The sequence below is a fragment of the Hemicordylus capensis genome, chromosome 3 (genome assembly GCF_027244095.1).
Source record: "Hemicordylus capensis ecotype Gifberg chromosome 3, rHemCap1.1.pri, whole genome shotgun sequence".
Taxonomy (NCBI): domain Eukaryota; kingdom Metazoa; phylum Chordata; class Lepidosauria; order Squamata; family Cordylidae; genus Hemicordylus; species Hemicordylus capensis.
In genome coordinates, this window is record NC_069659.1 from 248,309,498 (window position 1) to 248,331,907 (window position 22,410).

Below are 22,410 nucleotides of genomic sequence, written 5' to 3' on the forward strand. Positions count from 1 at the left end.
GGAGCATGGTGCATTGGGGGATTTCCCCACAAGCCGGGTGTTCTAGGCCAGAGATTCTCAACATTGGGTCCCCAGATGTTATTGGACTTAAACTCCCATAATCCCCAGCCAAAGGCCACTGGGGCTGGGGATTATGGGAGTTCAATCAATCAATTTATTACAGCCATAGGCCATACAGAGAACATACAAAGATTAAAACAAGATTAAAGCCAGGAGTAATATAATACATAATAATCAGGACAAAACAATAGCTCCTAAGAATTAGATCTTAAACAAGATCTTAGTCTAATAGCGACATAAAAGAATTTCGCCACCACCTCCTCAAGACAAAAATTCAAATAAAAGGAGTCAGCTCTTCCTGGGAATTGCTCTAACAGGGGGAATATGAGTTCTTTCCTAGTATCAGAATGAAGGGAGCAATATAACAGCACATGAGAAACTGTCTCAGGGAGGCCTGCACCACAAGGGCATAGGCCAAAATCTGACGATCCCTTATTAAATCTTTTTTCCAAAAGGGCTGAAGGCAGCACATTCATACGGGCCCTAGTGAAAGCTATCCTAAACTTTAAATAGTGTAGGGAAGCTAAATATTTAACACCTCTATTCCCCGAAGGGGGCATGATACCAAAAAATAGAGGAGAGCAGGTCCTATTTCCCCTAGAAACAAGATTCTGGTGCTCAATGTCATGAAGGCATTGTATAAGTGTAACCTTCACCTTCTCATTTCCCATGAGTAAAATTTCAGAAGAAGATAGACCCATTTGCAATATTTTGTTGTTGACATATGACAGCCAAGGGCTAGGAAAGGAATCTCTCCATAGAAACAAAAAATAGGAGGGCTCCTGAATATCCAAGCAAAGTTTAATCCATCTGGTGAAAGTAAGTTCCCATGCTTTAAAAAAAATAGTAAGGGATCCAGATTCCAAACATAATGCTGAATAAGGTACACATCTGGGTACCCCAAAGATAGCCCTAAGGAATAATGATTGAACCGTTTCCATCTCTGATGTTACTCCCTGAATCCAAAGTGGGACGCCATAAAGTAATTGAGCTACAATCTTTGCTCGAAAAACTTGGAGAGCCATAGGTTTATACTGGCCTCATTTGGAGTAGTAGAATCGCAGAAGAGCGTTGAGAGTTTTACAAGCAATAGAGATAGAATACAATCTTTGAGATTTCCAGTTAAGACTATATTGGAAATGTATACCAAGGTATTTAAATTTATAAACCTGCTTGATATTTTCCTTATTTACCACCCATTGATAAAGTTTCCTAGCTTTAGTGAAAACCAGGACCTTAGATTTCTCATCGTTAATAGATAAGTTATTGTCATTACAATAATGGGCAAAGGCTGCCAGCAGGGGCGTATCTAGGGGTAGGGCAGGCAGGGCACGTGCCCTGGGCACCACCTGAAGGGGGGTGCCATTTTGTAAAATTAATTTTTTTTTAAATGGCTGCCAAAAAAAAAAAAAAGGCCACCATGCATGCTCAGATGGCCTCTGTGAGGCCCTAGGTTATGCCAGGCCTTTCAGAGGCCATTTGAGCATGCGCGGTGGCCATTTTGTTTTCAGTGGCCATTAAAAAATTTTTTTTTTTTAATGGCCACTGCACATGCTCAAATGGTCCCTGCGAGGCCCTAGAGGCCAGTGGGGGGAGGAGGAACCTTTGCAAACCCCCCAGCCTTTAGGAAGCCCCCCGAAGGGGCTACAGGTAAAATAATAATAATATATAATATGTCACTGTACACATATTCAGATTGGCACTATGTACAGAGAATCAGTGCTTGTGAATACCGAGCTGATGCTTATGAGCTAGGATTGTATTCATTTGCTCTTACTTTGCTTCTTGTGATAAGTGAGTTAAATGTGATGTCTTGCTAATATGGCTATTAATGGTGAATTTGTCTTTGAATCAGTGTGAAATCCTTAATATTAAGGCCCACTGGGAGTTTTTTGCTCTCTTTCTCTCATTTTAACTGTCTTTCTGAAAGACTGGATTCCAAGCAGTGACACAGTTTACTCTGCATATCCTTTAATTATTTACCGAGTATCTGGGAAAAGTCAAATTCTCCATTGATTTTTAAAACTTATGTAATGGTGATGCTACAATACATAGTAGAGAATCAGACAGGCACTTCTGTTTAGTTTTCCAAGTACACCTCCACATAGTATTTGGGTATTTCATGAGCCCCAGCATACTGAAATTTGTAGTTTTCCAGCATTTTTTGATCTGGCTAAGTCCACTGCTAAACTAGTTTTTGAAATATTAAAAGATTAACGAGCCTGAATTTTATTTTTGAGCTGATATTATGGTAAAGTTATCTGAAAGATGGGTGTCAGATGCTTGGACAGGGGGCGCAATTTCAGTGTTTGCCCTAGGTGCTATTTTCCCTAGATACGCCTCTGGCTGCCAGCAATCTAAGGAGACCAAGATGGGTCTGGGACAATAACATCTCATCATCCGCATATAGCAACACTGGCACACAAATGTCAGCCACTTTCATGGCGTGTTAATCTACCATTTCTAAACACTGCACTAAATCACTGATAAAAAGATTAAACATTGAAGGGGCCAGAACACAACCCTGCCTGACCCCACGAGTGGCGGGGATTGAATCAGTTAGAGCCCCATTGGGAGCATATCTGACTCGGACAGAAGAATTGACATGGAGCTGCATAATCAGGAACAACAATCTTTTGTCCATCGAGGATTTCCCAAGCTTGGACCACAATAATTCCCTAGGAATTAGATCGAACACAGCTTTTAAATCCTTAAAAGCTGTGAAAAGTCTACCTTTGCGAGCACTAGAATATTTACATGCAAGATGGTTCAGAATCATACAGTGGTCAAGTGTGCAGCGACCCGCTCTGAAGCCTGCCTGTTCAGTCCCTAGGATCTGCTGATCAGAAATCCATGGTTCAAGTTTAGATAACAAATAAAGGGCATATACTTTGCTGACTACCGAAAGCAGGCTAATGGGCCTATAGTTAGACGGGTCAAGATGGGAACCCCGTTTGAAGACCGGGACCACTATTGCTATTCTCCACTTAGCAGGGAAGATATCTGTACTGTTTATTGAAGTAAACAAATTAGCTAAGACTGGGATCCACCAATCCACATTGGCTATCAAAACCTCTGGAAGAATAGCATCAGGACCAGGAGCTTTACCAGTTTTGAGATGGCTAAGTAAATAATCTATTTCACCTGACATAACCGGAGGCCATAAGGGTAACACCTCAAATGAAGGTGGCACAGAGAGTTGCATGGGTTGAGCATCATTATAGAGAGCATAAAAGTGGGATTCCCATGTTCTAGCTGGAATCCTGCATAACATATTAGAATGGTTTGCCACCGAAACAATTTTCCAAAAAGCACGGCTGTCTTTTTGGTTTGTAGCCAATATTAGCTTGTCCCAGGTGTTTTTTAACGCCTGAGTCTTGGCAAATCTAAGGCTCCTTTTATAGGCCTTCTTTATCAAAAAATATTTTGGTGGAAGGTTGTGATCTGAACTCAATCTATAATCTCTATATATGCCTTTCAACTGATCGTGCAGCCTCCTGCAATGTGAGTCAAACCAGTTATTAGGTTGTTTTCCATTATACACACAAAGAGAATGTGGATAGCTAAAGAGTGAAATCTTTTGAGACAACATACCTTCTAGGTCCTCATATGCAATAATTGCTTGTGGACTTGGTTGCTCTAATACAATTAAATTATACAAATTACTTCCCTCGGGGGAATCATATAAGGTATTCAGCTCATTTTCAACTTCCTTTGACCACTTGATTTTACAACCCAACTTAGCTGATCTTTGCTCAAACAAACAAGGGAAAGGGGTGTCCCCCCTCACCCGAGGTAGATCTAAACAGGTGAGCATCGAGAGATGATCACTAAAAGTTTGCTCGCCCACCTCAAAAGATGTAACCTGGGGGAGCAGGGAGCGGAAAACCATAACAAAGTCGACTACACTAATCCCCCGCGAAGAAATGAATGTATATTCACCTGGAATATCTGGCGAAATAGTACCATTTAATAATACCAGCTCAAATATTCTAGCTAAGTGGATCAGTTGAATTCCAGACCTATTGATAACTTGATCTTTTGATTGCCGATTTGGTACAGGAGATCCCTCAATACAATCCCCCCAGTTCCATAAATGAGAAGCCATTAAGGCGCTGTCATCTGTATCGCATCTAGAATTGAAATCACCCATAAGGATGACCGCAGCATGTGGATACTTTAGTATTGCTTCCATTATATATAAATCTAATTGTTGCCAGATATTATTGGATAAACTGGAGGTTAAACCTGGAGGGATATATACATTGAACAGCAATATATCCCACTTAAAGCTTTAAGCAGAATAGTCATAGCATATGGAGGAAGATCAGGCAAACAAATAGATTTGACATTAAGGGCTAGTGATACACAACAAGCCAAACCTGCCTTAGACCTTCCCCTGTTGTTATATGAATGGGCTTTCAATGCATGAACAATATAGCCACTAATATTCAAGTCTTCTTTGGACCAAGTCTCTTGAAATGTTAAAATGTCCCATTGTTGCAAGAAGGTGATAAACTCCATATCAGACCTTTTCCCAGCCCACCCAGCTATGTTCCAACTAAGGATTTTCCAGTCAGATTGCCTACAATTTACATTATAGTCCTCCAATTCAACACAGGAATGTAAATCAGATGAAGTCTCTATAGGTAGAGATCCAGAGCCGCTTCCTAGCCTAGATGTAGCCAGCGGGGGATTCATTGTTGCAAGACTGGACACTCCACCATCAAATGAGACAGAATCAACATTTGGATTGTAAAATCCCCGCTTAAGAGAACCTAGCAGAAGATGTCACTTCTGCACAGGAGATTTCACCAGCTTATCCGAAACTCCACTTACATTTGCAGAGGGGAAAAAGAAATTGGAGATTTTGGTCTGTCTAAGATGATGGGAGTCTAAAGTAGGCAAGTTATTTAATTGATTCCTCTCACAAGAAGCAGCAGGAGGAGCCTTCTCCAACAATACAGGTCTCCCATTAACCTCCTGAGGCACCTTCTTTCTGTGCTTGTGATTTTCTGCTAAAATAGTCTCAAAAGAGGTTAGTTTCCTAATATTAGTCCAGAGGCCATCCTTGAGAAGGGATCCATTGTTTATTTCAAAAATACTTTCCTCAGCCAGGGATCCCAACAAGCTAGAATTAGAAGGGATAGAAGGAGAACAAAAGTTCTGAGACCTAGAGGTCAACAAAGGATCCTTAAAGTTTGGACCACTCAGATCTTCTGGTTCAGGAAACTCCTCATCCTCCAAAATCTGCAAGAAATTAAAATCATCTGACAGTTTTCCAACTTCCAAAATTGTTGTAAAAGAGAAATCTTTGTGTTCACCAGAAGGCGGGGGAATCGAACTAACGAAACATGGACATCCAAAACAGAGTCTCCAGGCCGAAAGCCCTGAAGAGAATTCTGCATCACAGAAGAGGGGTGTCTCTCTTGAACTCCCTTCTGGAAATTCTCTTTCCACCTAAGATTCTGCCCTAGCAAACTGGGATTCACAGCCTCATTAGGAGAGTTCATCTGATTCACATTCGTATCCACAAACTGATTCACATTCGTATCCACAAAAGACCTTCGTGGGGAAATTTTCCCATATAGCCAAACGACTCCTCATTCTTATCAGTGATTGCGGGATCAAAGTATGATCAAATGTAAGCAAAAGTTTGAGCATATGAGCTTTGAGAGGTCTTAGCTCTAAAAACGTCAATGGCTTGTACAGGAAAAGCCAAAATGTGAGCAAGAGACCTACAAATTTGCACTTTTGAGTACCACCTCTGACGGTTGGTTGAATTTAAACTAATATCGAAGATAAGTTGTTTGGGTTGATATACTAACCGAAAAGTTCTAACATTCTCCCCATAACTATGATGTCCAGGATGACTCAAAGAGGGGACCCCTCCACGGATACTGGAACCTCCATACAGTGGTATTTGATCTGTAAGTGAGGGCTGGAATTCCGTCTGCACGCCAACATCATCAGGCTGGTGGTCCTCCTTCAGACTTGTTACTATAGGAGCCCTAAATTTATCATTCAAAACAGACTTAGATACTTTCTTCAATTCCAAAGCCAGCTGATCCATCTGTTCTGAGACTTTAGAAAAGCGCTGGAAAAGATATTTTAAAGTTTCCAGCACTAATAAAGCCAGGTTTGAGGAAGAATCCTCACCAGAATCAGATAAGGATGTTTTCCTAGGAATAGGGGGAGATAGATCAGCTGAGTCATTCAAGAATAACAAAGAAAGCTCATTCGCTTCACTTCGATTACTAGCCGGTTTGTAAGATTTGTAGCCTTCACACTTGGATTCAAAACAACTCCCCACCAAGCTGCTTCTCATTCCAACACCTAATTTATCAGAAGCATGAGTATCCTCGTGAATATCCTCAGTGGCTCTGCAATTCAACCTACTTTCATTCTGAGGTTGCTGCAACTGTCGTGGTTGCTCAGAAAATATATCCTTCTCCACTTGAAATGTTTGGTTTACTTGAGATGTTAACTCCTCTTCTCCCAGGAATTCCCAAGCTGAGGGTCTCTCCTCAAGTTGCTTATTCAACTTTATAGCTCGTTTATTTTGCTTTCTTCTCATATTTCTACCACCTTATCAGCTTCAGCAACTGACAGTAAAGTAGAAATAACGATTATGGGAGTTGAAGTCCAATAACATCTGGGGGCCCAAAGTTGAGAATCCCTGCTCTAGGTTCCCAGCTCTGTGGCTGCTCATAAACAAACATGTACCGAGGTAGAAGGGGGCACACATGTGCCCTTCTACCTCAGTAATAACCTGGGGGGAAACCTCAGGCTACTTGGTGGGGCAGCACCAGGACTGAGTGTGATCCTGATGCTCCACACCAGCAGAGGATCTATCATTTATTAACAAGAAATGATGCTTTTCAGTCAGAGAATCCATCATTTATTAACACAAGAAAAAAGAGTATTTTACAAAGTCATTTTTTTGTTGAGGAAAAATGTCAAAGTGATTTAAGGTAGGTCCCTAAGTATTTCAGGTTATGGAGAAAATTGGACGTTGAGTAGGAAGCCCATTCTTCCTCTCCCATGATGCTGCCAAGTCATGATGCTGCCAAGCCTGGGTAGGGCTACTCGTGTGAACAGCCTCAATCTCTGAAAAGAGCTAATGTGAGACCTACTTCTGAATAAACATGCACTGTTAAGTGTGCTAATTCATTAATAAATTTCTAATTAAACATCAGTATATCCAAATAAGTGGAATTAATTTGAGAATGCTATGAACAACAACCGGATGGGGGAAAACATGCCATGTGGGATCATAGACATACTTTCTTTTTCACTTAAGAAGAAGAAATGACAGCAGCAATAATTTTGGGCTATGCTGTGGTTTCTGGTTGTGTGTTTTTTTTTAAACACAACAAAAACCAAAAAAACAACCAATAGTACTTTTAAAGTGTCATTAGCATAGTTTGAAATTGTAGGAAAAAAGAGTATTTTACAAAGTCACTTTTTTGTTGAGGGAAAATGTCAAAGTGATTTAAGGTAGGTCCCTAAGTATTTCAGATTATGGAAAAAATTGGACGTTGAGTAGGAAGCCCATTCTTCCTCTCCCATGATGCTGCCAAGTCAATTCTTCCCCTCCTTTTCTTTAAAGACTAGTGTTAATAAATGATGAATTCTCTGACTGAGAAGCTTCATTTCTTGTTAATAAATGATGGCTCCTCTGATTGTGATTCAATTCCCCTTCCTCAGTCATCCTCTCTTCTCAGCTGTTTGTGTAGATAATTTCTGCAACCCCTCATTTCCAGCCTTTTTAGAGAGAAAACAGAAGAGGTGCATATGATAGTTTGTTTCTTTAATGGTTCGTGATAAATAGGACCAGTTGGTGAAGCTTTGTAATCTTTTATGATGCTACAAAAATCTTGTTGAGTAAACAATATTTAAAACAGCGAAAGAAACTGGCTTCTCCATAGGACGATGCTCATTTATATCACTTTCCCTGTCACTTCCTAGTTCATTCTTCCAAGAAGAAGGATCAGAATTCCCCTGATTAGAAACCCTGGGCTCCTTAATTGCCTGACCATGCAAGTTTTGTCCTTCTCTTTCGTTGCCATTGAGAGGCAGAGAAGTGAAAGGAAATGCGTAGGTAGGTTGGTTCTCATCACACTTCCTGTGCAAAGTGTCATGGGTTCTGGTGACATGGAGGCAGACATGAGCAGGCTTTTGGTATCCACTTCGAGGACAGGAACTTTGGCCTGGTATATAATGATAACATAATATGCGGAAATAACTTCAGCTTCTAAATGTGAAAGCGTGGCTGTAGATTAGTGGAGGCATCTGTTCTCTGACAGTTTCCTGTTAAAGAATTTGTGCAACCACATTTACAGAGCTTAGTTGAAATGAGATATAATTGTACAATTCTTCATGCTTGGGTGCAGCAGAAGCTGCTTCTCACTTCTGACGTCCAGGTGCAGCACTTTCTAGTTTACAGAGCAGACTGTTTGAAAAGGGGGTACTGACTTGCAAATATGACAGCAGCCCATCTGTGGTATTTTATCTCTTGCTTAGATAAAATGCCCAGAAATGGAAGTTTGGGGAAGTCTACAAATTAATTCATTTAAAACATGAATAATCAAATGAATGAATGAATGAATGCAGAGAGAGAGAGAGAGAGAGAGAGAGAGAGAGAGAGAGAGAGAGAAATGCAGTTCAGATGAGGCAAATAAATGACCTGCTAAATTATGCTAACTGAGAATATGTAGGGATAAGTAGGAAAAAGCATCAGATATGCAACACCATAGAAACCCACCCCGCTTTGAATGGAACATTTGAGTATCCTTCTTGAAGGAGGTGGGTCTTCTGAATTTGGAATGTTTGTTCTTTGATGCACACATTCTTTTCTCTCTCCAGCATGACGGCATGTAGCATTTTGTAAAAATAAATAGATGTTATGGTTAACATGAACTGAATGGAAAATGGGATGAACACCAGCGATTATGTGTGCATTCAATAGACATCATGGAGAACATGCACAAAGGAGAGCATAAACAGAGGATATTTCTTCAAATGATGTTGGAAAATGTGCACAGCATAAACAGGGGTTTTCATACATTGTCTTGTCACTTTGCATATTATTCACTTGCATATCCAGTCAGTCAATGTGTGAAGCATTCTCATCTTTCAGCATCAGTTGGAGTTTATGCATGTTATTGGTTGGACAATGTCCACAATCCCCTGTTCTTCCTTCTACTACGTTCTCTTTCTCCATGATGCCTGGTCAGTATGCACAATGGCTGATCTTTCTGCACATTTTCTGTTCAACTCACATTAATTCCATACATATACTTTTTATTTTTAACTGTCTTCATCTCTAAATGCATTATGTTCCCCCAAATATTTATAATGGGGAAAATGCATTTACATAAATGTAGGCTTTATCAATGATTCTAGATTTTTAAATATAATTTTCTTGATCTAGACTTTTAAAACTATTATTAGTATAATTCCTAGTTAACCAACAAGGTAAAGGTAAAGTGTGCCATCAAGTCGATTTCGACTCCTGGCGCCCACAGAGCCCTTGGCTTTCTTTGGTAGAATACAGGAGGGGTTGACGACCGCCTCCTCCCCGCACAGTATGAGATGATGCCTTTAAGCATCTTCCTATATTGCTGCTGTGTGATATAGTAGCAGCGGGGATTCAAACCAGCAACCTTCGACTTGTTAGTCCAGCATTTCCCCACTCCGCCACTTAAGGTGACAACGAACACGAGCTCATCCTATTTAGAAACTGTAAATACACAGACTAAAACATCAAAAGCGATGTGTTCTTAAAAGGGCCATTAAGAGAATCTGAGGGTATTATTTCTCATGGCTGCAGGTCCACTAGGAATTGACTAGCTTACCTGCTATAGAGCATTATGCCAGAAACAACAACAACAATCAAGAATACAAATATCAAGATACATCAGAAAGGTTTAGCATACTTATTGATACATAGTATGTGCAACATTTTAAAACACACATATGAGTATTGAAGTATCTCTATTCAGCCTAACCTTTCTAGACATAACATGTCCTTTCCTATATAATGAGTACTGCAAGGGAGACTGGAATGTACCACTTGTATGCGGCAAAAAACCTGTTGTGAATCTTATACATAATTGACTGCTTTGTGTCTATAATTTGGAAATCAATCTAGAGGAGGAGATATAATTATGGTGCAGTCTCTGTGTTGAAGATGTGTGCCCAGAACTGTGTAGACAGTTCTGGGCTTGTGAATCAGATGTTGTTTGCAGAGATGTTATTTTCCATTGTGCTCTGCTTACTTAAGGCCAATGTTCCTAGGCACATGGAACTTGAGAGGGTGCTTGAGTACGAATTTCCTGACCACCAAACCTTTGGAGGGTGTTTTCATGTAACGGTCTTGATTGGTATTTTGTGACTTTAGAGCTGATTCACGTGAGCATTTTAGGTTCGTTTTTATGTGAGATGTGTTGAAACACTCACAGAATCAATTTAACAATTGATTTGCTGAACCAAAAAAATGTATCTACCCTTCAGTAACTGATAAAGGCTGCACACTTACTTGAGGAGTAAGAGTAATTGAACGTAGTAAGGTTGGTTTCTAAGTAAACAATTAGCAGATTTATACCAGACATTAGAAATAATTTCTGAACTGTAAGAACTGTTGGGCAGTGGAACAGTCTGCCTCATGCAGTAGTTGGCTGTTCTTCGCTGGAGGTTTTCAAACAGTGGGTGGTCAGTTTGTTAGGGATGCTCCAGCTATTTCTTGCACTTAACAGGGGTTAGGCTAGAAGGCTTCCAGGGTCCCTTCCAACTCTAGACTTCTATGATTCTAACATGCACTACATAACCGTCACTTTTCTTAGTCTGTATTTCCAAATACAGCACTAGAACAATGCTAAAGGTAAAGGTAAAGTGTGCAGTCGGGTCGGTGTCAATTCCTGGTGACCACAGAGCCCTGTGGTTGTCTTTGGTAGAATACAGGAGGGGTTTACCATTGCCATCTCCCACGCAGTATGAGATGATGCCTTTCAGCATCTTCCTATATCGCTGCTGCCCGATATAGGTGTTTCCCATAGTCTGGGAAACATACTAGTGGGGATTCGAACTGGCAACCTCTGGCTTGCTAGTCAAGTCATTTCCCCGCTGCACCATTAGGTGGCTTGTCAGACTGCAGGTGGGAGACAACATTTCTTAAATACTTCCTTCCATTAAAAAAACAAAAACCATGCAAGTAGACAACTAGCATAGCACTGAGAGGACTGGGCTATAACCCTGATATGCGAGCTTTTTACTTGCAAGACATTCTTTACATAGAGGAACATTCAGAAATGGTATTCCCTCTATGCAATTTGAAGTGGCATGGTCCACTCTGTTCATTCTGTTGTATGTGTAGACCTGGTTATGAAGCAGCTTTCAATGTTCAAAGATAGAGGGGGAGCAGGAAGTGCACCTGTCTTGTACTTCCTGTTTCTTTGTTTCCCCGTAATCTCCAGAGTGGAACTTTCATGAGTGGTGTGACCTGTAAACTGTCCTCCCATAGGAATCCATACGTCTCATCATTCTGGTTTTAATGTTCCTGTGATACAAAGAAACCTGTGGCATGAGATGCCTGCACTTCCATCCACTTCTTTGAACATCCAGGCTTTTTGTAGGGCACATTGGGGAAGATATCAGAAAATGTTGGCCGCATGTAAAATGAAATTGGAGGTTGCCAGACCCGCGGTTAATTTTTCTAACTGTGAATTGCATCACAGACATTCGTCCAACCCTGGTCCGGCAGCCTCTGGATCCAGGGCTGGCTGCCCTCTCCCTCCTCCTTGTTCGTATCCCAGGCAGCCGTGTACCGCTCGAGTCGCAGGACAGAGGGCAGGGCATCAGAATGTCGTCCAGGAGGCCATCATTGGCCATGATCCCTAAGGGGGCATGTTGATCGTGCTCAGCTCATTCTGTCTTTACCGGCCAGCTTTGTCAGGCTGATGACAGTTTAACCCCTTTGTCACTGTCCTCCTTGCTATTAATCTGCAGCAGAGCACTGCACCTAATTCTTTGATAGACAGGACTGCAGAGGGGCACATCCACATGTGGGGTTGTTTTTTTGGTGGGGGACTTGTTGAGGCGGCGTGCTTTATTCTTTAAACCCCATGGCATTTGACTGGATGCAGGTGACACAGGGGTGGGGGCCCTAGAGAAGCCCGTTTGCCATTCTGCGGTCCATGGTTGCATATAACTCAATTCAACTTTCCATCCCTCTGCACTCTCTGGTTTCTGAACCTAAGAATCCATGGATCAACACACCTCCTGGTTCAGTAAAAGCAAGCTCTCCACTCTCCATGCACCATGGACCCTCAGCACCATCCATTCAGTACACAGCAAGTGGACGGGTGGGGTGGAATGGGGAATATGTTCTCCCCTGCTGCATCCAACCACCTAAATCACATCACCCTCCCCTCCACTGGCCAGGTCTTAGGGCGAAGCTGTGCATTTGGAAATAAACACATGGGTTTATTTCAGACTTCTTTAACTTTATTAAACAGCAATATACTGGCAGCCTTTAAATTGGTGCGGCGGAGACAGGTGTTTCCAGTCTTCCAATCTGCTGATGCTGCAGCTGTGGGTGATGATCCCATGCTACCATCACCATTTTCAAGTGTGGCGTGCCCTTCCAACACCATGCACCTGCCTGCCTTGGTGGTGGGCCGGAGGGAGATGCTCCCAGGTGCATCTTGCGAAGCCTGCTCTCACTGCTCACACTTCCTTGCTGCAGCCAGAAGTCCTCAGAAATGGGGCCATGGTTTCGCTGGCACAGCAGCACCATCACTGCTGGGCACCCCTCTGCCACCACTCTTGCCCTCTGCATGTGCAGGCAGGTCCATAGGATCCTCCAGCAGAATGTCTCCCCTTAACTCAGATATGTTGTGCAGAATGCAGCAGGCCACGATCACCTTTGGCACAAATCCTCCTCAACATCCAGCGGGTTGTAGAGGGTGTGCCACCAGGCCTTCAGCCTCCCAAATGCCTGCTCAACCACAATCCTGATGCTGCTGTGCCTGAAGCTGAAGTTCCTCTCCATTGCACCTCTGGGTGCACAATAGGAGGTGATCATCCCCTCCTGGAGGCTGTATTCCTGGTCCCTGAATATCAGTGGCTTCACTCATCACCCACCCACCTCCATGGGTGAAATGTTCACCCAGGTATTGTTGTGTAGCTTTGAGGCAAGTGGAGAGGTCCAGAACATTGCAGTGTCATGGCTTCTGCCCAACATCCTGGTGTAGATGTCCATGAACCACCCCCCATCGAGTCTTCTACACCTTGCAGTGTCATGGTGTAGTATTGCTTCCACCTGTAATACTCCTTGTGGTGTTGTGGGGAGGGGCAAAAATTTCCATGTGTGTGCTATCTATACACCCTGACTGGGATGACTGGGAACCCCTTCTGTTGAAGCCCTGACATCACCTCCTGTGGATCGCCCGTGTGGATGACATCCTCCAGGAGCATGTCCACCAGCAGGTTCACCACTTCCTTTCTTATCTTGCAGACAGTCGATGTGCCAACCTCAAACAGGTTGCTCAGTGGCAGGTAGTTGACGTTGGAGGCCAGCTTGTAAATTGTTATGGCGAGCCACATGTGTATTGACACCACATGACACATAACTGTGCCCTGCCGGCAGAGCATGGGCTCCATCTTGCTTGCCAGAAAGACAAAGCTCCCCCGAGATACCCTGAAGCTTTCCCGGAAACACTCAGCGTCCCATTTGTCCACATCCTCCATAGACCTCCAGCTGCTGTCATATTTTGGCAGCACCCACCTTCTTTCTACTGTCCAGTCTTCCTGTGGGAAGCAGAGGAGAGGGCTACCACATGTCTCTAGGCTGTTTAGATGGTTGCCCTGGAGCACGCAATCAGTCCTCTGAATCTCCTAGAGACCGCAAAGAACCTTGCTGCCTCTGCACGGGCAGCTGCTGCCCCTTCAGGCCCCAAATGTTCCAGTGCCCACAGCAAGTGATTCTTTTGCAGGCCTTCGCCCCTGTCATGGTTTTAACACCCCTGCCCAGTTACTCCCAGATGTAAAATTCCTGACAGCCTGCAGGAATTCAGCTGTCTCACATAAACTGGGAGTCCATTTGACAGCACAAAACTAATTTTAATATGCTACAGGGATCGCAGAGCAATGCCAAGATGTGTCCCCTGCTTTTAACACCAACAAATCTGTGTGGCATCTGCAGAAGAGTGCCTTTGCTGACCCCATGGCCACCACCTTCTATTTTCCTGGGACCTCAACAATGAGAATTGCAGCTGGTGGTACACCTTTTGTGCAGGTGCCTTTCTAATGCCATAGCATAGCATAGTCTTTATTTCGGTCTTTGACCAGCACAATAGCAAATTACACAAAAACGGTTCAAACAATCTATTCCTACAAAATAATTTTAAAAGTCTCTATAAAATTACTTAGTATAATAAGTAGAAGAAGCTAGAAGTTAAAACTATGAACATAAAACTATATATAAAAGTTAGTCAAGACTAATAACAGAATGACACTGAGTATAAAGGTAGCAAGACAGCAAAATTATGTAATTAATACAGAGCGGTGTTAAATCTCATAGAATATTTAGTTCTTAATGAGCTCTAAATGAATGTTGCTAGCTATAAGGCAGAACATAGCCACATTATAGGATCTAGAGTCATTCTGATCTGCCAAGAGGAAATTTAGGTAAAAGGAATCAGTACAGCTTGGATATGAGCTAATATCTGAAGAGATGAGCTTATGCCGAATATCATGGTAATAGTGATATAGTACACTAATAGTAATAGTACAAGAGTACATAAGCTGTCGTTTCAATCTCACCAGAGCCACAAGGGCAAATACACTCTCCATATAGAATTCTTTGATATCTCCCTTCCAACACAGCTGTGCACAAGGCGTTACATCGGGCCAATGTCAGAGCTCTGCGGTACTTTGGGACTGTTAGCTGGTTTAAATAGTTGGCGGGGGTAAAGCTCAGAATTTGATTGCCCCAAAAGACACCAACCGGAATGGAGCCCTGATCAATTTGCTGCTCCATATCATAAATTCTTTCCCTTATTTTGAGTCTGGCATTTTTATAACCCAGGGTTAGCAGTGCGGTGGGAGGAAAATGGTAATAATATAGCCTTTCCTCCACCCCCTTTCCCCACCTTGAGTGATATATGTCCTATAGCACCAATGGAGCTAAAACAATGGGATGGAAAATCAGCTTAAGACAGAATTCAAAAATAATAATCCAAGCCCTAGCCTCTGCTTTGAGCAACTCTGCTTCCATCTGTAGAGCTGCCCTAGGAACACAGCTGGGAACCTGAAATATATTCTTCAGGAAATCAGACTGAACCGCTTCTAATTTAGAGAAATTAGGGTATATGCCCAGCTTCACTCCATACAAGAGCTGTGCATGGACTTTGGCCTCAGAGAGTTTAATAGCCGCAGGGATAAAATGGGCACCCCTGGAGTAGTAATAAGATTGAATTGCCTGTGTGCTTTTCTTAGCATTTTGTCTAACCTATTCTTTGTGTGCAGATCTGTAGCCAGAGGCCTGAAATATTACACTAAGGTACTTAAATTGTTTTACTTGTTCCAACTTGTACCCATTTAGTACCCATTTGTAAATCTGTGGTCTTTTCGCAAACACTTGAATCTTGGTTTTACTATAATTAATTTCAAGTGAATGGCTGCCAATGTTGGGGATGTAAATGATGACAACACAAGTTGTGTAAGGACAGACCCCATGCCAAACTTCACTGGGAGTGCAGTGATCCAAAAGAGGGGGTCCTGTAGGGGTTCAGTGTTTTGTTCTGTGCAGCGGTGTGTTGTGCGCACCAGTGTTTCTGCACAGACGGCAACCAGTATGGGTTAAATGGTGCAACATGTGCAATGGCGGGTGGGACTGCCTCCCCAATTTTCACCATCCCCCTCTTACTCTCCTGTTTTTATAAGGAGACACCCAGTTCCCCTTGAAAGCAGCAGAAAGCCAGCAAAACTCAAAAGGCTATTATCTCTTTAAATACTCAGAATGCGGGACCATGGCATCACTGCCATGGCGGGTTCCTTTCGCGGAGAGGTGGCCATTGAGAGCTGTGGTGTGCATAAAGCTATCATGTTTCTGGGTTGGTCTGGGCCTTCCTCTCTATTATTATGGTTCCAAAAGTAGCACAAAACTGTGCTTATGGCATTGTCTGTGTTCAGACATAATAATGCCACTGCCGAATCTCAGGTTAAAGCTGCAAAACTTACTACAGACTGAAGGTTCAAACTGGAGTTTGGCGAGGCAAACCGCATGTTGCTTTCACCTCAAATTGTGGCTGCACGGTTTGGGATGTAATGGAGTTCCAACCTCTGCCCTGTTTACCTCTCATTTTGTGTTATGTGCGAATGCGGCCATTATGATGCACTGCCTGAAACAAACTTTACCGTTCTTTCTTTCTTTCTTTCTTTCTTTCTTTCTTTCTTTCTTTCTATCAAATTTGTACACCGCCCCAAACTTTCGTCTTTGGATGGTTAACAATAAGGGAAAGAATGGACATTGCAGGGAACTCTGGGAACATGTATACAATAAAGGCAGAGGTGCACAGTTTGACCCTTTAGCTGTTGTTGGACAACAACTCCCATCCCCAGTCACAGTGGTCAATAGTCAGGAATGATGAGAGTTGTAGTCAAATAGCGATGTGCGAACCAGTTCAAAATTGAACCGGTTCATACTCGAGCCGGCTTGACTTGAAGGCTTGCCCTCAAGCCAAACTGGGGGGAGCAGGTCCGAGGGTGAGTTGAGCCAAGCCCCTACCTTGCGAGATGGCTCGGTGGTATACTTGTAAAGGGGAATCTGGTAAGGATTCCCCTTTATAAGTATAGGGCTGTGGTGGGCGGGGGGGGAGGTCTATACCTTGAAGAATCAAGCCTCTGCGTGGCGGGATTGTGGCGGCAGTGGTTGTGGTGGGGATCCTTCCACCGTCCCACCCACCTCTCAAATGACAGCCCAGGCTGGCTGCAGCCCACTGTAGTGGAGGGCTATCTGCTTTCTGCTTGAATGACTCCAGGACTAGGTGTCGACCTTTTTTATGACACGGAACATTGCAACCCTCTTATTTTGTTCTAGAGCACTCAGTGAGTGCTCAGTTGAGATCAGGGCCAGTCCCTCTTTGCATGCCCCATCACCTGCATATAATATCCTCACATGAGCCCCGAATACCACCTATTTCAGTAGATCAAGTGTGTGTGCTTTGAACCCATTCACCTTGTTCTGAAATGCCCCTCTTTTACTTCTGACCTTGTGGATCCTATTCTCCTCCAGTCTTCTAACGATGCTTTCCTTATGCCTTTGCCTCCGCTTTGCCAGCCCAGGCTACAGCCCAAATTCATTGTGCTACTGCCCCTAAGATGACACAAACCCGCACATGCGTGAAGATGAAGGCAGAGGTTTTTTCATTTGGTTTGGAGAGACGTAGCAGACAACTGAGTGGATGATGGGGCCCTTAGCAGTCGCTTCAGTCTCAAAAATGTGTGACTGCTAGATGCTGAGAATTAATGGTGAGATTATTGGATCAGATGCATTTGTGCCTAGGAACAAATCCTACAGTCTTCAGTCCCTTCATAGCGTTAACACTTTGTCCTGTTAAAAAGTTAACTAGCTGCATTTAGTTTCCAAACAAAGGTTTCCCCCAACATTTTCCAACTGAGTCAGTTAATAATTAAAATTGTCTCAGAAGAATGCTAATTTGTTTTGAAGTGACCATATCAGGATGAATGCAGCAGTGCACACTAAAAACAAGTTTCTTTGTGATTGCAAAGTAAGATTTTAGAAGTCAGCTATAATTTCAAATATAGAAATTTGCACAGATGTAAGAATGCTAAGGCATCTAAGAGACAGACTCGAAAATATGAAATGGATTTCATGCAAAGGTGAGATGAACATATGAGAGAACCGTTTCCCACTACCCACATGGTAGTGAATTTAGTCATTTTCCTACATAGAAAACACTTCTGGTAGGAAATAATGCACAATCTGCACGTAGATCACTACATGATAGAATCACATGCTATGAAACTATGCCTAGTTAGTATCTCAGTGCAGGGATGCATGACCAAATGCATGTATTCAATAGGCACACGATGATCTCCATGTAGATTATACAACCAAAAAAGGGTCGCCTGCTAAAGTACCTCTGCCCTAAGCCCAGGATAGTGGAGCGAGTACTCCACTAACCCGGGCTTTCCAATTGTGAGTTGCTGCGGTGCGGCTCTGCAGCGTGGCAACTCGCAAGTAGACCCCCGACCGAGAGACTGAAAAGCAGCCTCCCAGCTCGGGGATCTCTCCAGCACGCCCTGCGCCACCAGCCGATTATGGAGCCGCACAGCACCCGATTCCCCCAGCCCCCGCCGGCTCCGTAATGGAGCCGGCAGTCATGTGGGCAGCCGGTTCGGCCGCCCAGAGCAGACTGACTGCTTGTCTGCAGGGAGAGTGGGCTTAGCCCGCTCTCCCCGCAAACCCCATCCAGGCTCTTCTCACTAATAGTGAGAAGAGCCTCTATATCTATGTCTGGCCAGTCTGGACATTTCTTGACCAGACACTGAATGTATTTACAAGCTTGGCAAGGGCTTTTGTTCTATTCTGTTCCACTTAAAATTAAATGCATATTATGAAAGACATTTTGGAGGGATACATCTGTAGAAACTGTATCAATTTCTGGAATATTATTTTTCAAGATAACTTATATTCTTTGATATTGTTCTATGTCGTCTTGTTAAGAGTATTTTATTTTTATTATTTATTTATTCATTCGATTTCTATACCACCCTTCCAAAAATGGCTCCGGGTGGTTTACACAGGAAAATAATAAATAAATAAGATGGATCTTATGCAGTGTATCCCCATTGTGATCTTTTGCCTGACTACTGTATAGTCAGCTGACTCCACCAGCCGACTGGGATGCCACAGGCTTTATAAAACCTTGTATTTAAGCCATCTCCACAGTCTGAGTAACTTGTCCTTCTGAGGTGTCATAGACTGCCTTTGCCTGCCATGATCTGGTAGCTGATCAACAGCCCGTCTTGAACATATCATGCTGGCCCCTAGATCCTTGTTTGCACTAGAATCAAAACCCCAGCTGTGCAACTTGGTCAAAGGCTTGAGTGCAGCAAAAGAATTGTCCATTTCATGAAGGAAGGTAAAAAGGAGATACTTACGGCTGGTCCATTATACTGAATCTGTTCCTTTCATATTCTGATAAATTCTGAAAGAAGAGGGGGGGAAATAATTTTTTTAAGAAAATGGCTTAATCAAGTTAGATGCTAATCAAAACTGAGCTTAACTGTAGCTCAATCAAAGCTTTCTTACAATGCAGTTAAATAGTCATATTCCTTTGATGTCACTTTTAGTTTATACTATAGCATGGAATGATTGCATCCAAGTTACTTATTAACTCTTTATTACTAACATTCCTGGTGACTACTGCAGAGGGCAAGTGGCACATGCTGTTCAACGGGAAATCTACCCAGGAATGCAGTGTATGAAAAGCACTGGCTAATGAATTATTATTATTCTTATAAAACATAGGAAGCTGCCAAATACCAAGTCCATCTCGCTCAGTATTATCTACACAGAGTGGCAGCAGTTTCTCCAAGGTTGCAGGCAGGAGTATCTCCCAATGCTATCTGGAGGGAGAACCTTCTGAATGCTAGCGTGCAGATATTCTCCCCAGAGCAACCCCATCCCCTAAAGGGAATATCTAACAGTGCTCAAATGTAGTCTCCCATTCAAATGCAAATGAGGGTGGACCCTGCTTAGCAAAGGGGACAATTCATGCTTGCTACCATAAGACCAGTCACCTTAAGTGGCACAGAGGGGAAATGCTTGACTAACAAGCAGAAGGTTCTGGTTCAAATCCCCACTGGTACTATATCAGACAGCAGCTATATAGGAGGATGCTGAAAGGCATCATCTCATACTGTGAGGCAATGGTAAACCCCTCCTGTATTCTACCAAAGAGAACCTCAGGGCTCTGTGAGCGCCAGGAGTAAAAATTGACTTGACGGCACACTTTACCTTTACCATAAGAGCAGCTCTCCTCCCAAAGATACATGGTATTATACACCATACTCCCATTATACATGGTAAATAAGAAGATGAATTTGGTGTGTCACCTTATGGATCACACCCAGAGTGTGCAATGGTAAAACTTTTTTTAGAACTTTTGTGATTGTTGAGAATTTGGAGGAAAGAATAGATAGCAAAAAGCAGAGTTATGAGGGAACTGATGCCTATTACATCATCACCAACAACAAATATTTATATACTGCTTTTCAACAAAAAAGTTTCCAAAGCGGTTTACATAGAGAAATAAATAAATAATATTAATAAGTGATTCAAGAGTGGCTTTCTTTTATTATTAGTATGATGATTAATTATATACTGTTTTTCATTATCATCAACAACAAAAACCAGTTCTCAAAGCAGTTTACTCAGCAAAAATGAATATCAAAATGGTCCCGTCCCAAAAGGGATCACAGTCTAAAAAGAAACACAAAGGAAACACCAGCAACATCAACTGGAAGGATGCTACACATTGGCTGAATACAGGCATTCCCTCTGCCCCTGCTAAATATAAGTGAACCACTAGTTTGAAAAGTGCCCCTTAGCCCAAATAGCAGGTTTTACTCTTGATGTCCTGTTTTTCAGGATCCTGTTCAGGTCCAGTTTTAGCTAGATTGGTATCCCAAGTGGTGTTTTGAATGGATCCCCTTCTAGTCCTGTGACTATAAAACTGCCTTATACTGAGTCAGGCCATTGGTCCATCAAGCTCAGTATTATCTGCACAGCAGTCTGAGGTTGTAGGTAGGAGTCTCTCTAAACCCAATCTGTAGATGCCAGGGGGAAAACTTGGAACCTTCTGCATGCAAGTGCTCTTTCCAGAGAAGTTCCATCCCCTAAGGAGAATATTTTACAGTGCTCACAACTCGCAAAGCAGTGTCTCCCACCCACAACCCCCTCAGACGCTCCAGAAGGATACTATGGTCGATAGTATCGAAAGCCACCAAGAGGCACAAAAGGATCAACAGAGTCACACTTCCTCTGTCAATTCCCAATTGGAGAACATCCATCAGGCCAACCAAGGCAGTCTCTACCCCACAGCCTGCATGAAAGCCAGTCTGAAATGGGTCTAGATAATCGGTTTCCTCCAAGACTGTCTGGAGCTGAGTAGCCACCACCCTCTCAATGTACTGCCACCTGCCGGTTAAAACCAAGTGATGTTTATATGTGCTTGAACTTAGCCTCCCAGACTATGGCCCCATTTGCATGTAATGGGAAACCAGAGTTGAAGGGGCCAGAGGTTGCCAAACCTGAACATCCGAATGTGTGCAACTCAGGTCCTGTATGGAAAGCAATCCGAGGTTTGTTCATCAAACTCCAATTTGAAACCTCAGATTGTAGTGAGTACCCAAAGTTACTGGCTGAAACTGGAGTTGAGGGAGGAAGCTTCTCCCTTTCTATGGCTGTGATTGGCTGTCTGGGCTGTCCTTCATGCAAGGAATTCCACACAGCCAGTTTCCCCTCCTCTCTGCAGTCTCCCTGACCGCACAGAGCCACCTGTTCATTTTATCTGAATGCAGACAGGAGAGTGGGTTGGGGGTGTGGAGCAGAATCACAGGTCCATTGGTCCCACGGTTCTGTTTTACATGCAAATATGGCCAGCGTGTCTTTTACTTCTCTATTTTCACTAGCAGAGGACCTTGTTCAGAATGCCTGCTAACTGAGCAAAACGGCACCTTTTAAAGTACGATTATTATCATATATTTAGCAAGGGGAGAACAACTATCTTCATCCAACCCCAGCGCAGCATCCCTCCAGTGGTTGTTGTTGGTGTGTAAAGGTAAAGTGTGCCGTCGAGTCGGTGTCAACTCCTGGTGACCACAGAGCCCTGGGGTTGTCTTTGGAAGCATACAGGAGGGGGTTACCATTGCCATCTCCTGCGCAGTATAAGATGATGCTGTTGTATACCTTATGTTTATTTTTAGACTGTGAGCCATTTGGGGACAGGGGACCATCACATGTATGTATGCATGCATGTACGTACATCACTTTGAGAACTTTTGTGGGAAAGTGGTAAATAACAACAACAACAACAACAATAATTATTATTATTATTTCTTCATGTTTCCCAATGAGCTCTTGCTTCAGATCATGTTGTTCCCCATTTGCATCTTTGATATTTCATCAAAATGAATAACAGGTTTTTTTTAAAAAAATGTTTTTATCACTATTAGAAATGATGTCATCTTTTAAAAATGTTGTTATTACTCATACAAAAAATCACACAGGTATAATTGTATATTCTGCATACTCTC

General features: G+C 42.8%; 1 protein-coding gene and 1 long non-coding RNA gene across 6 annotated transcripts in view; one reads left to right on the forward strand and one right to left on the reverse strand.

The window, feature by feature from the left end:
- BLNK (B cell linker) overlaps window positions 1-22,410 on the reverse strand; it is a 170,403-nt gene that overhangs the window by 95,814 nt on the left and 52,179 nt on the right. For all 5 annotated transcript variants that reach the window (XM_053304890.1, XM_053304888.1, XM_053304889.1 and 2 more), the window contains one exon: window positions 19,252-19,298. In XM_053304890.1, the coding sequence (XP_053160865.1) occupies window positions 19,252-19,298 (47 nt within the window). The remainder of the gene's footprint in view (window positions 1-19,251; window positions 19,299-22,410) is intronic.
- LOC128349033 (uncharacterized) overlaps window positions 1-22,410 on the forward strand; it is an 83,197-nt gene that overhangs the window by 48,404 nt on the left and 12,383 nt on the right. The window lies entirely within an intron of this gene.